Source organism: Bufo gargarizans, chromosome 7, assembly GCF_014858855.1.
Source record: "Bufo gargarizans isolate SCDJY-AF-19 chromosome 7, ASM1485885v1, whole genome shotgun sequence".
Classification (NCBI taxonomy): Eukaryota; Metazoa; Chordata; class Amphibia; order Anura; family Bufonidae; genus Bufo; species Bufo gargarizans.
Window position 1 is genome coordinate 381,168 of NC_058086.1, and position 18,094 is coordinate 399,261.

Below are 18,094 nucleotides of genomic sequence, written 5' to 3' on the forward strand. Positions count from 1 at the left end.
ATTTGTCCTCACCCTGTAAACCCTACTACTTAGGATAAGAATTGATCCCCATTTAAAAGGGATTTCATGTGGCGGGACAGAACATAAAGCGGCAGCATATGAAGATCACCTGCTAATATTTTTATTAGGGATGAGCAAAGTCGATTCGCATAAAACTTTGTTTTATTAAGTGGGATCCTGGAAGCGAACCAGAGTTCTGTATCATGTTTTTTTTACAGTAAAAATTAATTCCCAAAGTTATTACATGAAGTCTCTCGAGACTTTGCAAAGTTATAATTTCAGCTCATAGGAGCCAATACATTCTAATACAGTACAGTAAGTGGATTAGCTCATCCCGAATTCTTATCCAACCTCGATGAATCCCTTTTTATCATATAGCAATGGATAAAGGACTTCTGTAATATTTCCAACTTCATGGTTTAGGGTTTAGGCTACTTTCACACTTGCGGCAGTGTGATCCGGCGGGCAGTTCCGTCGTCGGAACTGGCCGCCAGATCCGCCGATCTGCTGCTGCCTGAAAGCATTTGTGAGACGGATCCGGATGCGGATCCGTCTCACAAATGCATTGCAAGGACGGATCCGTCTCTCCGCTTGTCATGCGGACCGACGGATCCGTCTTGTACATTTTTCTCATTTTTACCGATCTGAGCATGCGCATGCCGGAACGACGGATCCGGCATTCCGGTATTCTGAATGCCGGATCCGGCGCTAATACATTCCTATGGGGAAAAATGCCGGATCCGGCGTTCAGGCATGTCTTCAGTTTTTTTGGCCGGAGAGAAAACCGTAGCATGCTGCGGTTTTCTCTTTTGCCTGATCAGTCAAAACGACTGAACTGAAGACATCCTGATGCAAACTGAATGGATTACTCTCCATTCAGAATGCATGGGGATATACCTGATCAGTTATTTTCCGGTATAGAGCCCCTAGGACGGAACTCTATGCCGGAAAAGAAAAACGCAAGTGTGAAAGTACCCTAATACGGGAAAGTCACAGCTTCTAAACATCTCCATACCCTTTGATTTGACCCAACCTACAATTAAATTCTTAGGAATTAATATCTCATCGGATCTTACACAATTATATAAAAAAAAGCCTTCTACCATTATTAAATAATTCATCAGATTTTATCATCCTGGACAATACCACATGTTTCATGGCTTGGACTGAAAAACATAGCAAAAAGCCTCATCTGGCCGACATTAACTTACCTGCTACAAGCAGCTCCCTCAGAAGAGTGGAGGCATTGACCTACCAGCCCCAAAACAATTCCAATCATCTCTCTATAATAGCTGACTGGGTTAGGAAACCAACACACAAGCTTTGGGTATCCGTAAAAGACATTCTAGGCTCCCTTTTACGACAATTAGCGTTCTCTGACATTAGCCCCACAACATCTCTGAAACTCACCCAATAATCTGAAGACATCTGAAACATGGGGAATCTGGGGTCTAAGTGATGTCTGACAGTCAAGTGCTCTATTTCCATCTCCTCTTTTACAGATGTATTTTTGAGTCTTGATCCTGTCACTTTACTAGAATCACACCTACATTGGATGACTTATTCAACGCATTGCAACATCACCCTCTTACCTCTTCTATAATGATAGGTTTATTCTGCAATTCCAATATGCCCTACGAAGCCGAGAGACTCCTAAGTCACTGACATGGTTTGAAAACTTCCTCTCAGACAAACGCACCAAAAAAAGTTCTGACAAAGTGCTAACTAGATGGCACCTCAGTCCTGAGACACTCCAGAATAATAAATCCAATTATGACCCTAACTGTTGGAGATGTGATGCCACGGTATGTACTTACTCTTACTAGTGGTGGAAATGTCCCTTGATTAAACCCCTTAAAGGGAACCTGTCACCAAGATTTTGTGTATAGAGCTGAGGACATGGGTTGCTAGATTGCCACTAGCACATCCGCAATACCCAGTCCCCATAGCTCTGTGTGCTTTTATTGTGTAAAAAAAACGATTTGATACATATGCAAATGAACCTGAGATGAGTCCTGTCCCTGACTCATCTCACATACAGGACTCATCTCAGGTTCATTTGCATATGTATCAAATCGTTTTTTTTTACACAATAAAAGCACACAGAGCTATGGGGACTGGATATTGCGGATGTGCTAGCGGCCATCTAGCAACCTATGTCCTCAGCTCTATACACAAAATCCCGGTGACAGGTTCCCTTTAAGGCAGGGGTGGCCAACCTTACAGACACAAAGAGCCAGAAAAAAAAATCGTATGACTGCCAGGAGCCACAAGCGATCCGTTTACACAAATATGCGTGCACACGACAGTATTACTGCATTTGAGTTATCAAACATTTAAAAGTGCATTTAAACCACCTTTCCTACCTGTAATGTAGACCAGTTTAGTGAGGATTCTGGCAATCTTTGTTTTTCACAATGTGTTTCAAGATTTCTCAGATGACCGCCCCATGCTCAGGTGACCGCCCCATGCTCAGGTGACCGCCCCATGCTCAGGTGACCGCCCCATGCTCAGGTGACCGCCCCATGCTCAGGTGACCGCCCCATGCTCAGGTGACCGCCCCATGCTCAGGTGACCGCCCCATGCTCAGGTGACCGCCCCATGCTTAGACGAAAAAAAAGGAAAAAGGCAGAGCAGCAGTGACAGAGAGACTGGGGCCAGCAGCAGCCATTTCAGTCAGATTAGAGCCAAAGCTGCAGAGTGGCTGTAATCGGACTAAAATGGCTGCTGCTGGCCTCAGTGAGTCTCTCTGCCACTGCTGCTCTGAGTGCCCACTGCCCTGCTGTCCACCATTAACATTCATTAAAAGTTACTATGGAGCTGGAAGCAGGTCCTACTTGCTTGCTGCACCACTTCTTGCCGCCCCCATAGACCCAGCCTGCGGTCTGATGAATCTGGCTGCTTGGCCTGGCACTGAGAAGACTGGGGGCGGGCATTAGGTCACACACAAGCACACTCACAGATGGGGGTGTGGGGCCGTGGGCGGGCACATCGGCGGCTGGTGGCGGGGATAAGCACTGCAGCTTCGCCTTCTCTGCCGGAGGAGGAGTCACGTGCCCGCTCTCGGCGCTCTGAGTCCTCTCCACTCTTCCACCTCGTTCCAGCCTTCCAGCGCTTCACTTACGCGCTGCAGAGAGGAGAGTAATCCATGGCCGCACCGCTCCCCTGCGAGCCGCAAATGAAGGCTCAAGGAGCCGCATGCGGCTCGCGAGCCGCGGGTTGGCCACCCCTGCTTTAAGGACTCAGCCCTATTTCACCTTAAGAACTTGGCCATTTTTTGCAAATCTGACCAGTGTCACTTTAAGTGCTGATAACTCAAACGCTTTGACTTATCCAGGCCATTCTGAGACAGTTTTTTCGCCACTTATTGTACTTCATGACACTGGTAAAATGAAGTAAAAAAAAATTAATTTTTATTTATAAAAAAATACCAAATTTACCAAAATGTTTTAAAAAATTGCAAATTTCCAAGTTTCAATTTCTCCACTTCTATAATACATAGTAATACCTCCAAAAATAGTTATTATTTTACATTCCCCATATGTATACTTCATGTTTGGATAATTTTGGGAATGATATTTTTTTTTTTTTTGGGGAAGTTACAAGGCTTAGAAGCAAATCTTGAAATTTTTCAGAAATTCAGAAAAAAACAATTTTTAGGGACCAGTTCAGGTCTGAAGTCACTTTGCGAGGCTTACATAATAGAAACCACCCAAAAATGACCCATTCTATAAACTACACCCCTCAAGGTATTCAAAACCGATTTTACAAACTTTGTTAACCCTTTAGGTATTCCACAAGAATTAATGGAAAATGAAATGAAAAAAATGTGACATTTTATTTCATTTTCCATTTTAATAATTTACAAAGCAAGGGTTAACAGCCAAACAAAACTCAATATTTATGGCCCTGATTCTGTAGTTTACAGAAACACCCCATATGTGGTTGTAAACCGCTGTACAGGCATAAGGCAGGGCGCAGAAGGAAAGGAATGCCATACGGTTTTTGGAAGGCAGGTTTTGCTGGACTGTTTTTTTTTGATACTATGTCCCATTTGAAGCCCCCCTGATGCACCCCTAGAGTAGAAACTCCAAAAAAGTGACTGCATTTTAGAAACTACGGGATATGGTAGCAGTATTGTTGGCACTAGTTTAGGGTACATATGATTTTTGGTTGCTCTATATTACACTTTTTGTGAGGCAAGGTAACAAGAAATAGCTGTTTTGGCACCGTTTTTATTTTTTGTTATTTACAACATTCGTCTGAGAGCCATAGTTTTTTAAATTTTTGGGCGATTATCTTAGGTAGGGGCTCAATTTTTGCGGGATGAGATGACGGTTTGATTGGCACTATTTTGGGGGGCATATGACTTTTTGATCGCTTGCTATTACACTTTTTGAGATGCAAGGTGACAAAAAAATTGTTTATTTAGCACAGTTTTTACAGTGTTCATCTCAGGGGTTAGGTCATGTGATATTTTTATAGAGCCGTCAATACGAATGCGGCGATACCTAATATGTATACTTTTTTTTTTATTTATGTAAGTTTTACACAATAATAGCTTTTTTAAAACAAAAAAAAATGATGTTTTAGTGTCTCCATATTCTGAGCCATAGTTTTTTTATTTTTGGGGCGATTGTCTCAGGTAGGGGCTCATTTTTTGACAGCTAGATTGGTACTATTTTGGTGGGCAAGCGCCTTTTTGATCGCTTGCTGTTGTACTTTTTGTGATGTAAGGTGACGTCCTGGGTCCTTAAGGACTTGGCAAACATGGCGTACTGGTACGTCCTAAGTCCTTAAGAGGTTAAGCCATTCTGGTCCTCTATAATAGAAAAGGTTGCACACATCTCTGGAATACGGCTCCCCTCCACCGCTTGCTACATATATTTCCAGACAAAACTCCAAAATATAAATTAATGTTGATCAGGCACTTAATGGCAGCAGCGAGAATTCTTATTTCGCATACTGAAAGTCCAAATCCCCTCCAACAAATAATCAATGGATAGAAAAGGTTGATCATCTTTTTAGACTTGAAGAATTGGCAAAGTGGTAAACTGGCAGCCATAAAGTTTTTCAAACAGTATGGTCTCCCTGGGCACTTCTCCGACACTTCACTATTTAAAAGGGAACCTGTCACCTGGATTTTGTGAATAGAGCTGAGTACATGGGTTGCTAGATTGCCGCTAGCACGTCTGCAATACCCAGTCCCCATAGCTCTCTGTGCTTTTATGGTCTAAAAAAAAAACTATTTGATAGATATGCAAATTAACCAAAGAGGAGTCCAGAGTGAAGGAGCCCAGCACCGCCCCGCATCCTCCGAATCTCCTCCTTGCTCCCCGACATCAGTAAGCTAGAGCGCCGTAATCTCGTGATGCACAAGCTAGCGCATGCGCAGTTCGCTCCCTGAGGCTGATGCCAGCACAGGGAAGGGACACTATGCCGACACTGCGCATGCGCTAGCTTGCGCATCACAAGATTACGTCTCTCTAGCTTTGTGATGTCGGGGAGCAAGGAGGAGATTCGGAGGATGCGGGGCGGTGCTGGGCTACTTCACGCTGGACTTATCTCAGGGACAGGACTCATCTCAGGTTAATTTGTATATGTATCAAATTGTTGTTTTTACACAATAAAAGCACACAGAGCTATGGGGACTTGGTATTGCGGATGTGCTAGCGGCCATCTAGCAGCCCATGTCCTTAGCTCTATTCACAAAATCCAGGGACAGGTTCCCTTTAACCACAGGTCCTTAACTTCAGGTCTCTCCTCCACCCTCTCTCATGTTCTATGGCAACACCCCAATTAAACAATCCTTGCTGACTATGATCCTTTAATCCTCTTACTTCCAACTTTCATAGGCTTTTACCAGGTTATTTATAATTTCCTCTCGAGAGACACAAAAGAGCAGAGGGTTAAATTAATAAATATAACGTTTGGCTGAATCTTTTCCCAAACTTCGGCATTAATCTGCTCAGCTCCTCCTGCTCTATAAGATGATTACCCTGCGTTTTCATGTTGACAGGTCCCCTTTAAAGGGATATTCCAGGATTTTAACATTGCTAGTCATTGGCTGAAGCAGCACAGGGGACCCAGAATAGAGTGGCGGGAACAGATGGGTATGATTTTTTCAATAGGTACAGCAGGCTGTAAAGAAAAGTCCAAAAAGCTGGACAATGCGTTTAAAACTGAACCTGTAATGGTGGAGGGGGAGGATGAGGGAAAGGCCAATCTATTAATGCTTTCTTTTCTACTTTACAGATGACATTCTAACGACTAGATGACATGATTAGTTATCTTCTAAACTCTCCATTGAATATCATCGGCTTAACCCAAGAAAAAGTCCAGTGGAGCTTTAGAAAACACTAAAATAGACAAATGAGTCCAGACAGCACCCCCACCCCACCCCACCCCCACAAGTTCTGCAAGAATTAAGTGAGTGTGTAGGTATTTCTAATACTCAGCAATGGCAGGATCTGTTTTACATGATTGTTACATAGCAAACAGCCACACACCTACACGTCACTGTGCTCATATCAGTGACTGTACTATGCGGGTGTGCGGCAAGGGTCCACCACTGCCTGGCAACATGAGGCTAATGTGTCAGTATTTTCTGTATTTTTCTTTTGTGTGGTATTAAATGGCATCTAGTATTGCAATACTTTTTTGGGGTATCAAAATCCAAACAAAATTCTGGTATCAAGACACTTCGAATTGGTACAAAATGAAACAAAAACATCATAGCATGTACCATAAAATAATCATGCAAAAAATTAATAAATAAAATAAAACAATCCACAAGAGTAGTTCTGTTCCTTGTGAGAAAGATGAGCTCCTGGCTTGAAGAATGGCTCTCCCAGTCTTGGAGCTTTAAGGCAAACTCTGCGGACATCCTACATGCATAAGTAGGCAATACCTCCACACAGTACTGTTTCCCGAACCATCAAATCAAGGAAAACGTACAAATTTAAAACATAAAAAAAAAAACACTTTAATTTCAAACAAGCTCAGCATGTGTGCACCATGTGAGCTCCGGTAAAAGCCCAGTACAGCTAACCTTGATGGCGAAGCTGTAGCAGTTGATGGCAGCCTGCAAGTGTTCCTCAAATCCTGGGCACTTCAAATGCTGAGTCTCCTTCTCTTCCTGTAAAAAGAGACGGGCAGCCTCAGTCAGCGCCATGGCCTCTCCGGGGGCATTGAATAGCGTCTGTTCACACCTACAGAAGAAAGCACAAGTGAAATGTGTCCAGGTAAACGGGATTCACAACCGTTCTGCTGGAGTAATGAGATTACTGAAAGTGAACCCTGGACCCCTGGACACTTCTTGTAGAGACATTCACAAGCAAGCAAAGCAAGTCTTCCAAAGATAACAGGATGGGCTGAAGAAACGCCTATACTTTATATGTTTTCTGATTTTACTTGTTCTCTACTTTAATTAAAAGTGCTTTGGGAGATTCAGACGAGGCTTGGAAGAAAAGACTGCTAAAACTCTGGAGATCAGTGGTTACTAAGGTGGCCACAAAACGTTCCTGCAGTTCAAACGCAATCCAGAGCGAGAGCCACTTACTCTAATGGCTCGCTGAATAAAAGTGGGGAGCTCCCTAACACGGCCAGTCTACAACCATACGCCCTAATACGAGAAATGGAAAAAGAGTGTTCCTGTACTTGCAGCTAATGTATAAGCACAGTAACACAAAGTAGCTCTCGAAAAGAAGACTATCCCAAAAAAACTTGCATTAACAAAGGCAGGATTTAACAGACTTAAGACTTACCGTGCCATGGCCAGGTTACAGAAGCCGGCATACTGAAGGCAGTCCTGCTGTTTCAGCTCTTTCGCCAACTGACCTAAGAGGGATGGATAAATGCAAAGAAACTAACAGTATAATGTACACCTATGAGCAGGATGACAAATAAATCCATTCACATGGGCCTTAAAGGGGTTGATCTACTACACTACTCATGGGACAGGTTATAGTTTTTGACCACTGGGACCCCTGCCGTTCAGGAACACAGGGGTCCCAAATCCCACATTTAAAAAGAGCAACAGCCTGTCCATTCTATCTCTATGGAACTGATGGAGCTGTACATGGCTATCCCCAGCAGTCTCATAGAGAATGTGTGGAGTGGTATCATGCTCCACACAAGAGGGCGACTCATGCCCCCATTCTTGTGATCCCAGAGGGTGCCAGTGATCTGACACTCTGCGGATAGTTAATAGAAGGTTGTGTCCCACCATAACTTAACTTAGAGAACTGCACATTTTACATGTTGTTATAAAAACTGTGAAATGTAAGGAATATTAGGAACTGCACAGCACTTCCTTGAGAAGACCTGCTTTTCACTACAATTTTGGGTCCTGGCTAAAAACGGATTCACTTTTCTTTTGGCAAACACTTATTATGGAGAGTGCTCTGGATATTTGAAGTGTACCTAAACTTTATTAAATCCTAAATGTGCTAAAACATTTTTTAATGGCAGCTGACCCCAGGGGACCACACCATGCAGGATGATGGACACGAGAGCTCAGGCCGCACAAAATTCAGCACAAATACAAAGTAACATAGGGGGAGATTTATCAAATTGGTGTAAAGTGCAACTGGCTTAGTTGCCCATAGCCACCAATCAGATTCCACCTTTCATTTTTCTTAGCTCCTTGAAACTAATCCAGTTCTACTTTACACCAGTTTGATAAATGACCCCATAAGTTTATAAGGCTGAAAACAAGACATCTGTCCATCCAGTTCAGCCTGTTATTCTGCAAATTGATCCACATGAAGGCAAAAAAACAAGATTTTTGTGAACTCACCTGTAAAATCTCTTTCTCGCTTAGTTCATTGGGGGACACAGGACTGTGGGTATAGCTGCTGCTGCCACTAGGAGGCGACACTAGACTGAAAAGTGTTAGCTCCTCTGCCGGCTATACTCCCTCCAGCCTGAAAAGAGCATATCGGTTTGTGACCAAGCAGTAAGAGAAAAACATACATGAAAGGAACCATAACACAACCAAGGTCAGTAGGACCGAACCAGAACGGAGGACCCTACCGGCAAACCAACCGCCATCACCTGCAGCAAAAATAGAACAATAATGGGTGGGAGCTGTGTCCCTCAATGAACTAAGCGAGAAAGAGATTTTACAGGCGAGTTCACAAAAATCTTGTTTTCTCACTCGCATCATTGGGGGACACAGGACCGTGGGACGTTCCAAAGCAGGGGCGGGAAGAACACACCCCCACGGAAACTGCCTCGCGGAAGCTCAGGACACAGCTGCCTGCAAGACATTGCGGCCCAGCGAGGCGTCCGCTATACAAAAGTATGCACCTGGAAAAACTTGGTTAACGTGTGCAAGGATGACCACGTCGCTGCCTTGCACAGCTGTGAAGCTGAAGCTTGGTGGAAGCGAGCCGAAGACGCGCCCACCGCCCTGGTCAGGGGGGCAGTATGCCTCGGCAATTGCCAAACGAATCCACCTGGCAATCGTCACCTTGGAGGCCGCCAAACCTTTGCTTGGACCTTCCGTATGGCGGAAAGATCTCGAGACAGATAAGTAAATCCTGACAGCTCTAACCACGTCCAACTGATGGGGAGCACGCTCCCTAGGATGCAAAGGAGAGGGGCAGAATGACGGAAGAACGATGTCTCCATTGACATGGAAGGCAGAGACTACCTTCGGCTGAAAAGAAGGTATAGGTCGGAACACTGCCTTGTCTTGGTGCAGAATAAGGAAGGGTTCCTTACAGAAAAGCGCTGCCAACTCCGAAACGCGCCTGATGGAAGTAATAGCCACCAGGAATGCAACCTTCCAGGAGAGAATACAGAGAGGAACTTTGTCTATAGGCTCAAATGGAGCCGCTTGGAAGAAACCCAGAACCAGTTTCAAGTCCCAAGAAGGCAAGGGGGGACGATAAGGAGGTACGGTGTGGGCCACCCCTTGCAGGAAGGTCTTAACCAGAGCCTGTAGTGTCAGAGGACACGGGAAGAAAATTGACAGTGCCAACACCTGCCCCATCAAGGAACTCAGGGCAAGGCCCAAATCCAGACCAGATTGCAGAAATTAAAGGATAGCGGGAAGAGAGAAGCGTAGCAGGGGGAGGCTACATTCCTCACAGAGACGCAAAAAGAACTTCCAAGTCCTGTAATAAATCCTGAACGACACCGGTTTCCTAGATTTAATCATGGTGCAGATGACTCTGTCCGAGAAACCTCGTTGCTTCAGAATGGCGGTTTCAACAGCCACTCCGTCAAACGTAGTGACTCTAAATGCTGGTGGAAGATAGGACCCTGAGAGAGAAGATCGGGCCATAGCGGAAGGAGCCAAGGTGTGTCTCCTAGGAGACAAATGATGTCTGTGTACCACGCGCGACGAGGCCAATCCGGAGCTATTAGGATCGTTTGGATGCCCACCATCTTGATTCTGCATAAGACTCGGGGCGGGAGAGGCGGAAACACATACACCAGGGAGAACCCGTCCCATGGTGCCACCAGCGCGTCTACTGCACGTGCCCTGGGATCTCTTGTTTGAGAGAAGAAGGCGGGGAGCCTGTGGTCGATTTTGGATGCCATCAGGTCCACCTCTGGTTGGCCCCACCGGAGACAGATCGCTTGGAACACCTCCGGGTGCAGAGACCACTCCCACGGGTCCACCGTCGTCCGACTGAGGAAATCCGCCATCCAGTTCTCCATTCCTGGAATGTAGACTGCCGAAAGAGCTGACACATGGGTCTCCGCCCTCTGTAGGATCTAGGCTGACTCCGCCATCACTGCTTGACTGCGGGTTCCTCCTTGAAGATTAATATAAGCTACTGCCATGGCGTTGTCCGACTGTACCCGGATCGGCCGGCCCAGAGTTCCAGTATGTTGATGGGCAGTTTGGACTCCGACTGAGACTATACACCTTGGACAGTCCGGGGCGGAAGACTTCGCCCCAACCTTGGAGACTGGCGTCGGTGGTGATGACCGTCCATGAGATCGGGAGAAAACATTTCCCTGATTCCAAGGTTGGGGTCGAAAGCCACCACCTGAGTGCCGAACGCACCCCTGGGGCTAGGACGATGTGACGGTCCAGGGAATCCGGTGACTTGTCCCACGACATCAAGATTGTCCGCTGAAGTGAACGAGTGTGAAATTGTGCAAACGGAACCGCCTCGAAAGAAGCGACCATTGCACCCAATACCTTCATGCAAAACCGAATTGAAGGGTACCTGTGCCGGAGGAGAAGGCGGATTGACCGACAAAGGGCCAGCCGCTTGTCCAGAGGCGCACCAATTCCGCAGCCGTATCAAGGATCATGCCTAGAAAAGTGATCCATCTGGTAGGACGCAGGGAAGACTTCTGGAAGTTCATCAACCACCCAAACCTTGCCAGGGTATCCAGAGTGATACGCAGGCTGTCCTTGTTCTGACCGAAGGTCGCCGCTTTGACCAGAATGTTGTCCAGATAGGGAATGAGGGTGATGCCCCTGATACGAAGAAGTGCCAGGAGAGGAGCGAGTACTTTTGTAAAGACTTGCGGTGCCGTCGCCAGGCCAAAGGGAAGGGCGACGAATTGATAGTGGTGGAGCCCCACTGCAAAGTGGAGGAAACGCTGATGTGCCGAGGCAATGGGGACGTGCAAGTATGCGTCCCGAATGTCTATAGAAGAGAGAAATTTGCCTACGTCCAGTGAAGCAATCATGGAGCGAAGGGATTCCATTCTGAAGTGTTGAACGCGGAGGAACCGGTTCAGCAATATGAGGTACAGAAACGGGCGCACTGACTGATCTTTCTTGGGGACGACAAACAGGTTTGAATAAAACCCCGAGAATTGCTCCGTCCGAGGAACCGAGGAGATCAACCCCCGTGCAAGTAGGGATTGAATTGCCTGGAAAAGTGACCGCCAGACCTGGATATCTGGGTGGTTGGGAGAGAAAGAAACGTTGTGGAGGAGGGCACGCAAACTCGAACTTGTAACCCGAGGTTATTATTTAGAGTGCCCACACATCTGAGATGTGGGCGCGCCACACTTCCTGAAAAAGGAGTAGGCGACCCCACCCGATCTTCATGCGGAGGACTGCTTGCCATGCTGGTTGAGGGCTGAAGAATAGGTTCTTACACTGGTCCTGCGTGGAGGATCTGGGAGGGGCTGCTACAGGACATGTGCCAGAGAAGCGATGAAAGAACTAGGCCCAGGCACTTGTGTGCTTAGCACGAAACATGCACCTGTATTTGCCCTGAGGGAGGTGGGTACTTTTACCGCCCGTAGCCTCGTGATAAATTTAATCTAGCCAGGCCCCGAACAACCGGGAGCTGGCAAAAGAAAGGCTGGCAAGGGAACACTTTAAAGAGGAGTCCGCTGTCCAAACCTTAAGCCAGAGTTCGCACCTCAAGGTTACCGCGAGAGCCGATGAGCAGGCAACAAGTGTACCCGCGTCCAAGGACGCCTCACAGAGGTACTTCCCAGCCAGTGAGATCTGCAGAGCCAATGACTGGAGCTCGGCGAGAGGGAGATCCGCTGCCAAGTCCTGGTTTAACTGGAGTGCCCACTCCGAGACCGCCTTAGCCACCCAAGCGGATGCGAAAATGGGCCGAAGTGCTGAGCCACTTGCCGAGAAAATGGACTTTGCCCAAGACTCCATGCGGCGATCCACAGGATCCTGAAGGGCTGAGCCATCGGCCGCGAGAATGGCAGTGTTTTTGGCCAGGCGTACTACCGGAGGGTCCACCTTGGGAGGAGAGTACCACTTAGTCACCCAATCGGCCGGAAAGGGATAAAGCAGATCAAGTTGATTTGACGTGCTAAAGCGACGATCTGGAAGGTTCCATGCTTTGGCAATGACAACAGAAAAGTCGTCATGTAAGGGGAAGGCTTTAGGAGTTTGCCTGGCCTGGAGAAAATATACTCCCTGGTGACTCATGGAGGGGGGAGTCCTCCTGCACCTGGAAGGTGTCACGGACAGCAGAAACTAAGCTGTGCACCATGGAAGCGACCTTGGAAGATTGTTCTGGATCCATATCCGAGTCTGAGTCACCAATTTCCCCATCTGACACAACTTGCCCTGGGAGGGAGGATGCGTCCGAGCATGTCCCATGGGAGAGAGGAGATTCAGAGGAGGAATGATGACCTGCTCTGGCTTTGTGCGAAGGTCTGCCCCTAGGGCGCTCTCCAGAGGAAGGCGCGGACTGCTCAGGTGGAGATTTATCAACCAATCGACCCATGAGAGAGAGGGTGGATTTGGATATCTTAGAGAGGTCCTCCACTGCCCAAGATAAGGCACGGGCCCAGTCCGGTTCCACCCGGTCAGGGTGGTTATGCGGCTGCGTGGGCAAAACCTGCGTTAAGCCGCCCATACATAATAAGTGGCAGCTGTTGGAATGCTGGGGTCACTAGTGGATTCGGACATGGCTGCCCACTACTGTTATCAAGGCTAGAGAGAGAAGAATTCGTCCTACCAGCATGCAGGGGACCCCAGGCCCCGTGGTCCCTGAAGAATCGTGCTGCCGGCTGAAGCAGAGTCCACACGGATAGCTACAAAGGGAAAAATATAAAACAAAAAAGAAAAAATAACAAAAGGAAGCCGCCCTGCAAGCAGGGAGGTCGGCCTCCTACGACACCAAGTTAAAAACTGATATGCTCTCTCCTGGCTGGAGGGGGTATAGTTGGCAGAGGAGGAGCTAACACTTTTCAGCCTAGTTTCGCCTCCTAGTGGCAGCAGCAGCTATACCCACAGTCCTTTGTCCCCCAATGATACGAGCGTGAAAACCCCTGTGAGGTAGAAACCAATTTTCCCCACTTTAGGGGGAAAAAAGATCCTTCCCGATTCCAATCAGAATAACTCCCTGGATTAACGACCCATCTCTAGTAGCTATAGCCTGTAATATTATTACACTCCAGAAATACATCCAGGCCCCTCTCTTTTAGTGACCTCACCATCACCACCTCCTCAGGCAGAGTGTTCCATGCTCTTACTGTAAAGAATCCTCTTCTATAAAATAAAATCCAATAAGCCCAGGAAGACTTACCAAACTGTTCACTGGCTTCTGCAACATTGGGTTTCCGCAGAAATCGTCTACAAGATAAAATTTACAAACCATAAATTATTGACATTAATATAAAAAAAAAAAGCAATAGTGCACTATGGAGCGCACATACATGAAAAAAGAAAAAAAAAAAAAAAAAGACAATACTGGCAATGGCCGTTAAGAGAAGTTGGTCCAGCACTTACTAATCACATTCAGTCTGCGGTAGGATAGCTATAAGGGTATAACCACACGTATGAGGTCTGCTGTGCAATACCCACATCTGCAGCAGATCTCACCCTCTGAAATCCGCCCCACAACACACATGCAGCAGAAACTGTCTACAGCATGAGAATGGCATTTGTGACAATCTCTTACACTTTGATGCTACTGTAAACGCTGCAAATGTTGCAGCAAACAGATCTGCTGCATTTACGTCACACGCCGAAGTAGCCAAAGAAGGCTGCATGGGATCCTGATGGTATCCAAATCACAGCCATGGGAATGCTGCCTCCTCAACCATATGCTAGATAAGAAAGACGGGCGGGACGCATACTGCTTACATGTATCCTTTGGCCTGCCCATAAAAGCTGATCACTGGGGTCATCTGCTCAACATCAGGACATCTGGATGAAAACCAAAAGGGATTATCTGATGGAAAACCGGAGCCAATGGAGGTGTCTCCTAGTAAGTCACCGCTGGAAGCCCTCAAGAAGCCAGCACCGGTGTCCACTGAAATCAATGGACATCTCTGAAGGACAGAGAGTCGCTGGTCTCTCTGCACTGGGTAATGGAGGTCTCCTAAATTAATGCACTAATATAATATTCCAAAAGAGCTTCTATTGTACAAATGTCTGCAACAGAGATCCTGTTCAGTGCATCTGAATGGAGCTGTTTCTACAGTAGGCAATCATGGGAATGTAGGGGTCATCTCTACAGCATGTCTGCTGCCCGTGAACTTAGCCTGGCTTCACATGCTAAAGCCACAGAAAACTGCATCAAAAACATGTGAACCCAACCTAAAGAAGCAAGCAAGCCCTAGAAACAAGCACTTAAAGGGGTTGTCCACTCCTTTTATATTGATGGCCTATTCTAAAGATCTGATTGTCAGGGGTCCATGGACTGCTCTCTGCGGTAATCAGCGGAGTCCACCACACGATGGACGGATTTGTGCAGTTCCAGCTCTGGAGCTACTACAGGACTGCTGATCAGCGGGGGCGGGGGGTGTCAGACCCCACTGATCAGCTCTTGACGGCCTATCCGGAGAACAGCCCATTAGTACAAAGTGAGTGGACAACCCCTTTAAGGGCCCCTACTGTACAAGCACACATTTTCTATGGTGTTTCTTGCACACTGAAAAACATAGAAACCACGGGGGTCATTTATTAAACAGAAAGACGCCTAAATTAGGAGTATTTATGGTGCAGATTGTGGCACAAAGGTCCTTTGCGCCACTGTCTGTGACTTCTCCATCCTCACGCTGGGTCTAAAAAAGTGGGCATGTCTTGAGCGGGGAAGGGGTGGGGGCCGGCAGTGGTGGAGGATCCGCCAAAGTTATGTAGAGGCCGCCGCCAGTGCAGGGCTTTATTAAGATTGGCGTCAGAGAGACACAAGATGCTTGTACTCTGTGTCTCATACTTCCCATAGACTTCCAGCTAAAAAACACTTGTACATAAAATGCCACTAAAACTGTAAAAGTGCTAAAAAGGACAGAAAATACCTGTGTTTTAAAGGGGTTCTTTGGGTTTACAGAAAAACCTAGAGTGTTCTGACCGTTTGGGGGAAAGACAGTTTTGTCAGTACGTAGGGCTGCCGATGCTGCGCTCTCCTCAGGTCGGGTCCTGACAAAATGTATACACAGTACATGTGGATGAACAGGAAGACTTAGCCCGCGGGCGGGCCGAGCGCAGCGGAGACAGCAGCCCTATGGAGGGGTAAGTACTGTTTCTCCCCAACCCTCCAGGTTTTTCTGTACAGCCTGGAGAAGCCCTCTAGTCCTGAGGGGGGATTCACACACCGCAGATGGGCGGCAGAAACCTTCGTGACTGAAACATCGGTAGCTTTTTTGTGGAAAGCACATGGGTTTCTAGAAACTCTATTTAGTCACATAAATGGCTGGAACGAATCTGCCACATGTGACCTCACCCTCTCGCTTTAGGAGATACTTGTAGTCTTAGGCTAGGTTCACATGGAGTATTTCGGGCAGGGAAAAAACCTGGTGTGGAATTCGAATCAGGTTTTCTTCCTGACATGTTACTCGCTCTTCTGAAAGCGGCCTGTCATGCTCCAGACTCGCAGCGCCCATCCTGAACTTCCAGCAGGCCAGGGTCGCAGGTTAAGCAATGGAGACGTTTTCCATGCAATTCTGGTGATTTGTGGCACTGAATCCGCAACCGAATCGTTGCCTAAAATACTGTGTGAATAAGCTCTTTCACATAAGCATATTGAAATCCATCTGAATTGCGGCTCTGATGAGATTGACCATCCGTACTGTCATCAGTATTAGGCCTCTTGCACACAAACGTACTTTCTTTCCGTGTCTGTTCCGTTTTTTTCATATTTGTATATGGAACCATTAATTTCAATGGGTCCGCAAAAAAAAAAAAAAAGGAGGGTATTCTGCTTGCATTCCGTATTTCCATTCCGCAAAAACAGAACATGTCCTATTATTGTCCGCATAACGGACAAGGATAGTACTGTTGTATTAGGGACCAGATGTTCTGTTCCACAAAATACGGAATGCACACAGAGGCCATCCATATTTTTTGCGGATCCGTTTTTTGGCAGACTGCAAATACATACGGTCGTGTGCAAGAGGCCTAAGGCTACTTTCACATCTGCTTTTTTCTGTCCGGTTTTGGGAGCCGGCATGAGATCTCAAAACCTCAGAACAACGCATCCGACTGAATAATACAACCGACTGCACTTGTTCAGAATGGAGCCGGTTGTATTATATTGAAAATGAAGAAACCGGGTCCGAAAAAAACATTGGCTTACATGGTTTTTGTTGCCAGATCCGGCTTGTTCAGTTTCCCATTTCACAGAACGCACATTCTGGTTCACTGCGTTCCGGTTTGTTCAGTTTTGTCCTCAATGAAAACGAATGGGGGACAAAGCGTTTCCTCCGGTTTTGAGGTTGAGGTCCCCTGCCGGATCTCAAAACCGGACCGCACAACGCAGATGTGGAAGTAGCCTTAATTCATCCGGATTTCCATGTGTATTCCTTCATCCCGGTATACTTCACTGGTCCCAGTATAAGACCACTTCTCCTAACATAACACATAGAATACAATGACACCAGAAGACACGCAATCAATGTTAGCACATAAATATCCCAGCATAGCAAGTGAAACATAAACCACCACAGCTAAAGTAGAGCAAGTGCAGCCCACCAACGACTGACACAAACGTGTGGCGGGACCACCAGTGTCCGCCTATGTAAGATATAGATATATAACGTGTCTCACTTCTTCAGCTTGTTAGAAACGGCTCTGTAACGCAGCAGAAAGTCCCCGTCGGCCGCCATCATTACCCGGTGACAGCTGGCTAACTTCCGGGAAGTGTCAGACTGTACGCCGCCATATTTTGATTGGCGAACGTGTGATCGGAAGCACTTCTTCCTGACGCCACAGTCATTATACGTCCGTGCTGCCACCTTGTGGCCGCTGAGAGAACAGCTACTTGACAGAAAACTATCCGGAAGAGATGCGAGTCTGCTGCAGTGCGATGGTTACAACCAGTCATCGTGCAGCTGTGGTAATGTCCATAATTCACACAAGCCGACCTGTGATGAGGTTTGGAGGATCAGCCAGTCTGACTGATTCCTCTACTGTAATCATAGAAGGTATCTGACAACTTTTGAGAAGGGACATCAGAGAAATCTCAAAGGTGGAAACAAAACGTCCTGTGTGTGAACCACAAAACTTTAATTCTGTGCCCCATTCCTGTACAATTTGCCCCCAATCTATGCAATATGAATCAGCACACCCCAAAATGAATACAGAGGGAGATTTCTCTCTTCCTAACCCAGTAGTGAGATGCCCATAAAGCCTCATTCACAAGGCAGTGGTTCACGGACATGTTTGGTTTGTGTTCTCCGCGGACAGCAC

General features: G+C 46.8%; 1 protein-coding gene across 1 annotated transcript in view; it reads right to left on the reverse strand.

The window, feature by feature from the left end:
- The window catches only part of LOC122943211 (40-kDa huntingtin-associated protein-like), a 59,738-nt gene extending 42,173 nt beyond the window's left edge, over positions 1-17,565 (reverse strand). The window contains exons 1-4 of the mRNA XM_044300781.1: positions 17,453-17,565; positions 13,989-14,035; positions 7,767-7,839; positions 7,052-7,211 (exon numbers count right to left, since the gene is read on the reverse strand). Of these exons, the coding sequence (XP_044156716.1) occupies positions 7,052-7,211; positions 7,767-7,839; positions 13,989-14,035; positions 17,453-17,514 (342 nt within the window). The 5' untranslated portion in view covers positions 17,515-17,565. The remainder of the gene's footprint in view (positions 1-7,051; positions 7,212-7,766; positions 7,840-13,988; positions 14,036-17,452) is intronic.
- Positions 17,566-18,094: the final 529 nt, after the last annotated feature.